At 44.0% G+C, this 12,743-nt stretch overlaps 1 protein-coding gene across 1 annotated transcript; it reads left to right on the top strand.

The window, feature by feature from the left end:
- Positions 1–264: 264 nt before the first annotated feature.
- KLF2 (Kruppel like factor 2) lies at positions 265–3,138 on the top strand. Its single transcript, XM_044285471.1, has 3 exons — positions 265–626; positions 1,079–1,967; positions 2,215–3,138. Exons 1-3 carry the CDS (start codon positions 555–557, stop codon positions 2,388–2,390), a joined length of 1,137 nt encoding a protein of 378 aa, XP_044141406.1. The 5' UTR covers positions 265–554; the 3' UTR covers positions 2,391–3,138.
- The last annotated feature ends 9,605 nt before the right edge of the window (positions 3,139–12,743 follow it).

Below are 12,743 nucleotides of genomic sequence, written 5' to 3'. Positions count from 1 at the left end.
AGGTCGCTCATAAATCAGCTGCCTGCTCTGTCACACATGACAAGCCCTTTCGAATTTACACACAACTTCAAACACGTAGGAAGAAGAAAAAAAAGGCGGGCTTTTCAGCCCGGGGCTCCCTGCTACGTCAACACCACGTCACGCATCTATGTGTTAGCCCGTGTTTCCTTCGGTTGCTTAGCGACGGCCGACAGGAGGGCGTGGCTAACTGTTTAAAGGACTCCCTGAGCTGTTCCTCTGGTCGCAGACCGCGCTGAACTGAAGGGTTTATATAGTGCTGCTAAATTTAGGCTCCAGCGAGTGCTCAGCCTCCTTATCCTGAACGTGTTTCCTCCTCTCCTTGCAATTGGTTTGGTGCTTGCCCCCCGTGCCTTTATTTATAATCTAGGCCCCCTCTCACTGCAAGGAAAGTTTAGTTTTCGTACTGCACGGACGGACCTCTCCTCTGAGGGGTTTAACACTGTCATTTAGTTGAACTTTATTTTTTTTCTTTAGTTTTTTTTTACCTTTCTCTATCGCTGTGGCAATCTGTCCTGGATTTAAGGAGCACAAAGATGGCTCTGACGGAGACCATCCTCCCTTCTTTTTCCACCTTTGCGAACCAAAGAGAGAAGTGCTTCCAAGAAGTAAGTATGGAGGAGACCCAGGTGTGGGCAGGTGTGCGGGGCTCCATAGATCTGCATTCATTGGGTTTATTGCTTGCAGATGGGTCCAAGTCTGAGTGTTCATCCAGGTTTAGGGGCAGCCTGTTTTAACGCTTTGCTGCCTGCCTGAGGGTGAACTGTTCGTTGGCATTTAGCAGCAGGTGTGTGAGGTTCATGCATTTGATGGCCACACATTCAGGTTTCCTGGAAGCCAAAACCAGGAAGCAGAACTTCTTTTTTTTTTTTTTTTTTATTTACTCTGTCCTTTTATACTTTCTATTTATGATCCACTCCTGATTTATTTATTTTTTTGCTTGTAAAACTGCATCAGGAAGCCTGACTGTGTGGCCGTACCCTAAAATATTCCAGCTGTATGATCAGCGCCTTCACTTGTGTACTATGTAGGCTGACCCAGATTTGTTTCTCTTCCTCAGAAATGGAAGGGTGCTTATGAATCCAAGTCTTCGCACAACAGCTGTAATGTCCTTGAAGTGATGAACAGCACGGACGCCTTCTGCTCCAAGAAAGAGGATGAAGATCTGAACAATGTTCTAGAGTTCGTCTTGTCAATGGGCGCTGACAAGAATATCCAGACCTGTGGAGATTATTCCCTGTCTCCTACTGAATCCTGCACTTACTACCAAACAACCCCTTCTCCAGGGGGCTACAGCTCCGAGCACAGCCCACCTCCTTATAGTTCATCTAGCCTCATGACTGAACTTATGAGATCTGACCTGGACAGTTACTGTCATGCAAACAACATTCAGGGGAGGTTTTTTGTGAGTCAAAGCTTTGATTTTCCAGACAACATCAAAACAGAACCAACAGTGGACTCTTATGGACCTATAATTGGCTTGGTGCCTCAGTCCTGTTCAAAAATCAAGCAAGAAGGCAGTGCTGCTTGCATGATGGCATATGACCAACCAAGACTGGCAAACTCTCCACAGATGGGAGGCATTGACACTCCACCTCTGAGCCCAGATGATTTGATGATAAATGACTGTCAAACACAATTGATGTGCCACCCAGCAATGCCATACAGCCATGGTTACCCAAACGCATTCCATCATTCATCTTCCAACCAGTATCAAGGATCTCCACAATTTGGCATGTTTGAGGACAATTTAACTATGCAGCTGTCTGCTGCCAGGGGGGTCATAACTCCACCATGTTCTCCCTTGGAAATCCTGGATGCCAAACCAAAGAGGGGGCGCAGATCATGGCCCAGAAAGAGAACGGCTACGCATACCTGCTCATATGCTGGCTGTGGAAAGACGTATACAAAGAGCTCTCATCTCAAGGCCCATCTAAGAACCCATACTGGTAGGTATAAATTGCCATTGTCGCTAATGTTCTTCTATGTCCTTTTACTACAATAGTTGGAAATTACATATGAATTGTTCTGACAGTTGCAATGTTAAGTCTGCCAGGGCACTGTGGCATGCTTGGGGATCCCATAGAAATCTTTGCCTGGTCAGGCCAGATGTTCATGATCTTTACTTAACTCATTAGCTGCATGGTAGATGATCTAGGAATCGTTACTAATCTTTCTGCCTCCTCTTCTCTCCAGGTGAAAAACCTTATCACTGCAACTGGGAAGGATGTGGATGGAAGTTTGCCAGATCCGATGAGCTTACACGCCACTTCCGCAAACACACTGGTCATCGGCCCTTCCAGTGTCACCTGTGTGACCGTGCCTTTTCTCGCTCAGACCACTTGGCCCTGCACATGAAGAGGCATATGTAAATCCTGGACTATAGCAAATCAGTGTGGCACATTAAACACATGGACTGATTTGGGTCACACTACAGCTGGTACTGCGTGGGCGTTTGGATGTCCTTCTGCATCTCTAGTGGAACTTGCAAGGATTAACTTGACTTGGTGAAGACTAAGGCTGGACCTAGTAACTTGAACTTGCGCATTAACTGGAAAACCTCATGGATGGGGGTTATTTAGAGATATCTGTAGATAAAGCTGAATTCTTAGATTTGTTAACCCTTTGCTTGCTTTAAAAGCAGCAAACAGCATTTCACAGGGCATTGAATGTTAAACGTGGATAAAACAATTTGACCACATTGCATCGTTTGATGCAGAATAGCTCTATGTATTTGACATTGTCTGTATTCTTCATGCAGCGCCTGTTTAGCCCAGGTCCTGTCACTACAGTATGCACTTCTCTTCCCTGAAGTATTGACCTTTCATGGGGCACTTGTTAATCACTGTAATGTATGCGGGCTGGGTAAAGTCTTCCAGAAGAATTCGCAGTGCAGTGAATGTATGTATTTTTGACATTCCATTGTTTAACTTGATTGTAACTGCCTACTACAAGACAATGTTTGTATGAAACTGCCATATCGTGACGTTATTTCTCCTTTGACAGGATAAACCCTTGAGTATTCGAGAATATCCTGTTCAATATATGGATTGCATTAAGACTTTTTTTTTTTTTTTTTCATGAAATATTTTATATAAGCAGAGTGTTTGTAATGTTACACTATAAAACTGCAGGGCTAGAGGTCTTGCCTGAAAATAACCTTTTATATGAAATATTTATATGTAATTATACAGATTTGTAAATTTTTGTACAGTGTACATATGACGACAAATGGCACTTTGCTGTTTTTTGTTCAAATGAGGAAAAAGATTTTCATTGACATGCTTTTTCGTTTTTGTTTTTTTTTAAATAAAAAAATTCAAAGAAAAATTACCTGTCTGGCTTCCTGTTCAAACTTGCTTCCATACAAATGGAGGGGGACATAAGTATTTATACTATTTTATAAGCGAAAGGTCATTTCACTTGGGGCTTGTTCACACGACAAGTGAATGGGTCTGCAAATCCGGAGGTACAGAACGGAAGCACTACAGAGTGCTTGCGTGGGTTCCGTTCCATGCCTCTGCACCTCAAAAAGAGAGGACTTGCTCTATCTTTTTGCAGAACAGATGGAATGGGAACCCCATTCACATGAATGGGGTTGTGATCCGTATGCGGCAGCCCCACGGCCGGTGCCCGTGCATTGCGGAGCATAGCACTGGCATGGAGGGGCAACGGTTCTGTGAACAAGCCCTTAAAGGGGGTGTCCGGGTTCAGAGCTGAACCCGGACATACCCTTATTTTCACCCCGGCAGCCCTCCTGAGCCTGGCATCGGAGCATCTCATGCTCCGATGCGCTCCAGTGCCCTGCGCTAGATCGCGCAGGGCACGGGCTCTTGTGTTTACAATAAAACACTGCTGGGCGGTAACTTCCGCCCAGCAGTGTGTTCGGTGACGTCACCGGCTCTGAGGGGCGGGCTTTAGCTCTGCCCTAGCCGTTTTACTGGCTAGGGCAGAGCCAAATCCCGCCCATCAGTGCCGGTGACGTCACCGGGGTTCCTGTCAGCCCCATAGAGAGCCCTGGTACGTCACCGGAACTCAGAAAATGCCTTTGCCCTGCGCGATTTAGCGCAGGGCAAAGGAGAGCATCGGAGCATGAACTGCTCCGATGCTCATGTCAGGGGGGCTGCCAGGGGGAAAATGGAGGGCTGTCCAGGTTCAGCTCTGAACCTGGACAACCCCTTTAAACAGGACCTGTCACTGAACACGTTCTTCAGTTTACCACCGTCATGTTATAGAGCAGGAGGAGCTGTGCAGATTCTGGGAAAGCATTCACTATAACTTGCTGATTGAAACCTCTGCTTGTTCTATGCTTAGAAGGCTACTTGGGCAGTTCTAGTCAGTGTGAGTGTAATATAAATAAACACACACACACACACACACACACACACACTCACTCTGCATTTTAGTGAATGCTGAAGATGACTGGAGCATATGGAGGCAGACTTCTCGGCCTGCTTCTTTTCTAATCACACCACCCCCTACCTCCTTACATTTTCCCTAACCATCCCTGCATATCTGACTTGGCGCCAACCCTGACTGCTGCACCCTTGATCCACTCCCTAAACATACTGGGAAGATATGGAGAGGATTGGGGCTGCAGGAATAGTCAGGACAAATGTTATGAGGCTGGGGGTAGTTAGAAAAGAAGCAGGGGGGAAGCTGCATGGTTGTCTTCTGCAGACTGACATATTAAAAACAGAGAACGTTGCAAAGAAGACCCTTTATCCCTCCCCCCGTCTTCTAGTGGGTGAATAAAATAAAGTAGATCAGAAAAGTCTTAACATTCCTGTCCCTGCACAGTATTAAAAAATAAAGTGAAAAGACAGTTGCATTTTAAATCTTTCCAGGTTTAACTAATTATGCAATATGTCAATTTATGTTTCACTTGCACTTAAGAACAGCTGTTGTACTGGCAATGTCCACTTATGCCACCTGGTGCCTGTGCTGGAGTATTGCAGCTATATCTGAACCTACATAAGTTCCCTTAGTGATGAAACTTTAATTTCACAAAGTTGAAGTATAATTATTCCCAGTCATTAAAAGCAGCCTGTGCATGTTTCTGACACCATTATGTAGAATTATGTAGGTATAAAGTGACTGATTCTGTATGTCCTGAATTAAGTGGTGTGCTACTCACAGTAGTTAAATACTATATATGCAATGCTTTTTTCTGTTGTGTATTTATGGAACAAAACTAGACTTTTACCACCCAAGAGCCATATTATTGCACTAAGGGGCATGTTCACTTGCAGTGGTGACCAGATGTTATATTATGGTTTAGCTTTACTGATGTGGTTTTCACAATTGGTACTGCAGTTGTCTTTATGTGGTGAGTTTGTGTGGCACTAAATGTGGTACCTGTTAATGTGTACCCTGAAATGTGCTTGTTGGCTGCCTTGTGATGGCAAAACTTCAAGGCAGGAAAAACGAACAGTGCGTTTCCTGACGCTGCAAAGATGTTCTAAGTACTTCAGACACTGACATCATGGACATCTTACTGGTTTCTTCTGTTTTCTTTGACTATAGGAAAGAACATGTCCCCATTTGTACAAATTGGCATTTTTCAGAGTGAGTTCACACATGGCGTATTTTGTCCAGAATTTCAGTTGTGGAATATTCTCGCACTGAAATTCAAAGTACAGTAAAATGTCACAGAATGTATTAATATTTAATTCAATAATGAATCCATTCACTTCCAGTGTAAAAACGAACACCAGGATCTACAATGAAATCCGCATGTAAGACAAGTGGATTTCAGTGCAGATTTACCTATGGGGAAAATACTTGTGTGTGTGAACAAACCCTAAAAAAGCACATGACAATAACTATTACATCATCTAGAATATTTCATAACAAAGGCAATGTTATCTGGTAAAATATACATAGTGATATAACGATCTCTTATTACAGCAGAAAAATGTGCTAGTATTTATCAATGTGCTTGCACCAGTTTTCTGGCACAAATACATTGAATTATATTGGGGGAGAATTCTCAAAACTGCTGCAAAGGAAATGGAAAAGTGTTGCTTATAGCAGCCAATAAAGTTGTGCTTATTGTGGGATCTGAAAAGTGACATCTGGTTAAGAGATGAGTGAATCGGTTCTAACGAATCAAAAGGACTTCATCTACAAGTGGCTGACCCCACTGGTGAAGAAGCACCTATCTGCCACTAGATTGACAGGTCCAGCCTTGGCTTTAGCGCTGCGGCTGCTCAGGTGCCACTGATGCCTGCGCAGTCGCAGCTCCAAAGCAAAGTTTCTCTGTTAATCAGAGCAGCGGTGCAGGCAGGAAATTGTTAGGACCGTGCTAAATGTCTGGACCTGTCAATCTAGTGGCAGATGGGCACCTCTTCACCAGTGGGGTCAGCCACTCACAGGTGAAGAAGTCCTGCTGATGAGATGAATCGCTTCACTCATCTCTCTTCTGGTTGCTCCATATTTTTCTTCCAAAAGTGAAGATAAATGGATTTATTTCAAGCTGACAGCTTAGGGGTGTGCACTTTCTCAGGGAGCATGTCCTTTCTTTTGCAGCTGCCGGCAATTGAAGGATGGAACTGATAATGCACTTCCATCTCGGTGAGCAGGACAGAGAAATTAAAATAGAGCAAACAGCCGGTGGCGCTGTACAGATAGATTTGCAGTGGATAACTCAGTGTCTATTTTTAATTACATGCAATTATAAAAGTATTCAGGTCCTGTGCTCATTAAAAAATGTAGAATATTTTCCGAGGGACAACCTCTTTAAAGTCTGCCGCATATTCCATAATGGGACATGAACCATGTTGAGGAAGTTGTATGCTGTGCTACGGTACCAATAGATAAACAGGTGTACCACTTTGATGATGAGGCAGTATTATTTAAGGCAGGGGCATGGCTAAAGGCTCATGGGCCCTGGTGCAAGAGTTTAGCTTGGGCCCCCCTCCCCTTCACTCAGAGCTGGTGCACCTAGCTTTTCCGCTGCCCAAGGCAAATATTGAAATGGCCACCCTTCTCTCCAGTCCTACTGTTAAAGGGGTTGTCCTCTTTTTACCACTGATGACCTCATCGATATCAGATCAGCCAGAGTCTTCCGCCCCCCCGACGATCAGCTATTGGAAGAGAGGGCAGCACTCATATGAGAACTGCTTTCTCTGTTCTGTTCACCTGCTCCCCATAGCATTTGCAGTGATGAGCAGGTAAACAGAGCAGAGAAGGCAGCGCTCATACAACCCATTTAAAGACATACTTGGTTAACATTACATACAGCGCTACAGAACATACAGGGTAATACAGCACCACATATGTGCCTCTTACATCCAGTGACTTCTCTTCTCTGATGTAGATTTTCTCTTTCCTCTGCTCCTGTCAGACCAGACCGCCATGGTGACTTCTTTCAGCTGCGCCTCGTCTCTGCAGAGTTTAACAAATAGACATCTTACTTTCCTACTTTTTCATCCTCCTCCTCACCTTCTCAACACCCCCATCCTTCCACCCCCATTACTGTGCCCACTGTGCTCCCCAATACTTTCCTGCAGAAACAGTCCCCCCTGAAAACACTGGTACCACACAGTGCGTCAGTACAAAAACACCCTTTTATATTGTGCACTAGTACAAAAAAAATCCCCCCTTCCTTTCAGATCAGACCGCCATATAAAACCCTAAATGAGATCCCCCCATCTAAGACCAAACCCCCTTTAGACCTCTATGTCAGACCCCATATAAGACCCCAGTTTTAGACCTCAGATCAGACCCCCATTTGACCTCCATTTAAGACCCCAACCCAATATCAGACCTCAGATAAGACCCCATTAGACCTCCAGACCCCAATATTAGACCAATAGACCCCATTAGACCTCCAGACTCTCACTAGTCCTCCAGACCCCCATTTCTGACCCCATTAGACCTCCAGACCCCAATTAGACCTCCAGACCCTCAATCAGACCTCTAGACCAGTGTTTCCCAACCAGCGTGCCTCCAGCTGTTGCAAAACTACAACTCCCATCATGCCTAGACAGCCTTTGGCTGTGCAGGCATGCTGGGAGTTGTAGTTTCACAACAGCTGGAGGCACACTGGTTGGGAAACACTGCTCTAGACCCCCATTAGACCTCTAGACCCCTAATCAGACCCAATTAGACCTCCAGACCCCCAGTCAGACCTCTCCAGACCCCCCTGTTAGACCTCCAGGCTCTTCTCTTCTCAGGGCCCGCGCTGCAGTCACCTGACCTTCTGCAGCATCAGGTCAGAGTTCGCTCTGTACGTCCTGATGCTGCTGGCAGCCAGGACACAGCAGAGCGAGCAGGAGGAGGGGTAAGTACTGTACAGCGCTCACAGCACTTCTCTCCCCCTCCTCCTGCAGACAAGTGAGCGCTTCCATTATGGAAGCGTTCGCTAGTATTCCCGTTATAAGATTCACTGCATCTTATACAGGGAAAAGTACAGTTCCTCTGGTGTCCGGCCATTTCTTAGCATATTTGCCAGATGGCGCCCAGATCACCGCCGGAACCTATTATAGTTAATGGGGCTGAATGGCATTCCAGCAGCATCCAGCCGGCTGTTCCCAGCCGGAACAGCCTGCCGGATTGGTAAACGCAAGTGTGCAACAAGCCTGAGATTGACCTATCCTCTCGGAATACCCCTTTAAACTGAGTATATCAGCAGTTATGACCATGCAAAACTACTGACAGCACAAGGAAGGGGCTAAAGGAGAACGGTATAAACATACTTTTAATTGATTATCATGAGTAGCGAGAATATGATGTTTTATTCTGGTAAAAATCTGCACACTTAAGTGCCCAGGAAGTGTAGCTTCACTGTAAATTTATTTTTGTGTTGTGCTTCTTCATAGACTCTTACCTCTGCACTGAGTGATGCAAAGCAATGATGACTGCACATGTTCTTGGAGCTAACCATATTTAACAGAAGAAGACAATGATTTCAACCAGCATCCAACAAGGAGACCAGTACAGCTGTCAGTCAGAGCAGAAGGGAGGAGCTGTGAAGCATCTCAATGCAGAGAGCAGTTCACAGTGAAGCCCCTGCTCTGTGCACTTGCAGGAGCAGAATTTAGCAACATAAAACTTCATATTTACACTACTCTTGATGAGAAAAGCTCAAGGTACGTTTATACTGCCGACAGCACTACCTAGTGCTGTCAGCAGTTTAGCATTTTCAAACCTGCTAGCAGACTGCCTTTAAGATTACAGTCATGGCCAAAAGTTTTTAGACTTTCACAAATTTTGCTGCTTCAGTGTTTTTGAATCTTTTTGTCAGATGTTTTTATGGTATACTGAAGTACAATTATAAGCATTTCATAAGTTTTTTTTTAACTTTTATTGACAAATCCATGAAGTTTATACAAAGGCTCAATATTTCCAGTGTTGACCTTTCCAGTGTCTTCTGAAATTTGCCCTGGCATGCTGAACATCCGGACCAAATCCTGACTGATGGCCACCCATTCTTGCCTAATCTGTGCTTGTAGTCTATCACAATTTCTCTGTGTTAGCATGGTTGCCCATGCCGCCACTGTACAAACCTGCCAGGTGGGCATGGACGCCACCAAACTCACCTTGCCCACCCTGCCAGAGCTGCTGCCCCTCCTCTTCCTTACCCACAGCAGGCCTGGCCACTGGAGTCTCATTCTTATCCTGTAGGCTGCAGCCTGCGCTTCTCTGCCTGGCCTTTGCTTCCCACCCGTAGGATGCTTACGCTTTATGGCTCTTAAAGGGCCAGCGCACATAAGGCCCTTATTCTTTGCCAGTTTATGGCTGGCTGTTTCAGGATATTTAAGATACCTTCCCCAGCAGGAGGGTGCCTGAGCTTTGGGTTGTCTAGAATGCTAGTTCTATGTGAAGGTGTGCATTGTTTGTACCGTTTGTCTATTTATTTATTCTTACCCACCATTGTCTGACCACTGCCTGTTTACCATATTGACCATTCGCTGCCTAACCTTGGATTAGTTTCACAAATTTGCACAAACCTCTGCATGTTTCTTGCTTTATGGGTCAGCTGCCAACCACACTAAGACTATTCAAAGAGGTAGTGGCTTGGTGGATCCCCTGCAGTCAAGTCCAGATCCCTGTATAAGGGTTAAAAGGTGAATACCAGGGGCCTGCCAGGATAATGCCCTTAGAATTAGCCAAAAGTCAAACTGGTTATTTCCACACCCACTGTCTGTAACACTATGTTTTTGTTTGTCCATCTGCTTTTTGAGGATTGATCACAGATCTGGGGAGTTTCCTGGCCTAGAATCCAAAATGTTTTGTTCACTGAGTCACTTAGTATGGTGATCCAACGTTCTGGAAAAAGTCTTGTTCATCACCAAACTGATTCTGTAATTGGGGGAAGTTGCTCTTGGAGGATGTTTTGACACCATTTTTTTTTTCATGGAAGCGTTCTTAGGCAAAATTGTGAGTGAGCCCACTCCCTTGAATGAGAAGTAACCCCACACATGAATGGTCTCAAGATGCTTTTCTGTTGGCACCACACAGTACTCATGTAGCACTCACCTTCTCTTATCCGAGCATTCATTTCTCTATTTATCCCAAACAGTCTGAAGGGGGCTTTATTAAAGAAAATAATTTTACCTTATTCCTCTGCATTCCAATCCCTGTACTTCCTGCAAACTGTGAGTTTGTTCTTGATGTTTTTCTTGGAGAGAAGTGGCTTCTTTGCTGCTCTTCTTGACACCAGGCCATCCTCCAACAGACTTCACCTCACTGTGAGTGCAGATGTACTAACACCAGCCTACTGCCATTTCTGAGCAAGCTCTGCACTGGTGGTGACTCGATCCCGTAGCTAAATCCTCAGAAGTTCAGGTTTGGGTTCAAGGTTGTGTAGATCGTATTATTTTACCTTATAACATGGTTATAAGGGAAAAATAATAGCATTCTTAATACAGAATGCTTAGTAAAATAGAGTTGGAGGGGTTAAAAAAAATGTAAAAATAATTTAATTCACCTTAATCCACTTGTTCGCGCAGCCCCAGCTTCTCTTCTTTCTTCAGGACCTGGGTAAAGGACCTTTGATAACATCACTGCGCTCATCACATGGTCCATCACATATCATGGGATAGTGTTTATTGGATAGTGCGGCTGTATAATACATGTGACGTTTCGGCCACACTCTGGCCTTCATCAAACTGGTGCCGCTTGGTAGTATTATTGTATTATATTTGCTTCACAGTTCAATGACACCTACTGTATCTCTGTTACCAGTTTTCTTCAGCCAGAGGCCTTAAAATCACATAGTTGTCCTTTATGGGAATATTTAACGTTTCATTGTCATTACAATGTACTGCTAATAGCTAATACCACTATTTGAGCTTCTTTGCCACCAAGTTTGTTAATGCACTGTAACCACATAATTTTACTATTTGCAAAAAATAGATCCTTTCGAGAGATGCACAGAGTAGTGCTGGTTACTGAAGTGGAAGAAAGCAGCTCTCATTTCACTTTTATGAAGATTCACATGTTCAGCAGTGACAGGAAGACACAAAACATTGCTAGATGTCCAACAGTAATAAATATAGGCAGACACTTCTGTTTTACAAGTATATCGTCAATTATTTTTTAACTAGCGCTTATTCGAGCCGTTTTGTTCCACAGTCTTCATCTAATACAACAAATATGTTGTAATCTCATATGGTGACTTCTGGCACAATTGTAGCCTTAAAGGGGTTATTTGGGCTCTTAAAAATATCTGGCTGCCTTGTTCCTTGTTGTGGGAAAAGACTTTGGTCAGTACACACCCCTCTGTCAGGCCAATTCAACCGTCTTCGCTGCACTCACACTGGCTGCAGAATGTTCCACTCGGGTCCTGACCGGGTGTGTTTCCGATCTCTCCTGTTCAGCTGCATATACATTATATGAAGATGAACAGGAAGACTCAGGAATACAGCCGGTCAAGACCTGAATGGAAGAGACTATGCCTCAAGTGCCTCTTTACACGCCGCCACTTTTCCAAAAGGGGCATGGCCAAGTTGGGAAAGGAGCTTGCCCAACAGCCAAGACAAATTTATCTTAATTTATGTCAGTTTTCTGGTGAAAATCAAGCCAGAAATATTGCTCAGATTTCTATTTAGGTGCACAGACTGCTGGGGGATGCACCTAATTTATAATGAGGCCGCCTTGCACAATTTGGCACATTTAGAGTTTCTACACTTTCCCCCCATGTTCCACAAGGGAGGATATTTAGAGGAAAGTGGTGGTGCTTTGCCGCAGGGGGCAGTGTTTAAGATGTATCATTTTGTGACAAAATTGTACAACTATTCTGCCATAAAAATCTGTCTCAAAGTGAGCCGGCCAATATGCCAGTTAGCGGGCAACTGCAACCCTATACATTTAATATAATTTATGCCTGCAAACTGACGTAAATTACAACTGAAACTTTCACCAGCTACTAGCTGGCGTTGGTTTCTGTTTCTGGTACAGATCTCACAGCTGTGACAAATTTATTCAAGGAAGACTTACATAAAATTGTTTTTAATCACATATTAAAAGCTTATATGTGAATCTTCAATGAAATTTTATTTTTACAAAAAAGGGTGATTTTCTGGATATAATTTTTAGTCACACCATGTATTCTACTTTCTGTCTTGCTCTTTAACTTTCTCCTTTGTTTAAACTTTTAGAACATCAAACAGCCTCACTTAAAGGAAATGTGTCACCAAAAAATGTATCTGCTGTTAAAACCAGATAGTAGTTCATCTTTTTTCTCATCTGTTTTAATTTTCTGATTGCACTTTTTT

Source organism: Bufo gargarizans, chromosome 1 (assembly GCF_014858855.1).
Source record: "Bufo gargarizans isolate SCDJY-AF-19 chromosome 1, ASM1485885v1, whole genome shotgun sequence".
Taxonomy (NCBI): Eukaryota; Metazoa; Chordata; class Amphibia; order Anura; family Bufonidae; genus Bufo; species Bufo gargarizans.
The sequence above is the reverse complement of the archived record's forward strand: the minus strand, read 5'-3'. Positions and strand labels throughout refer to the sequence as shown.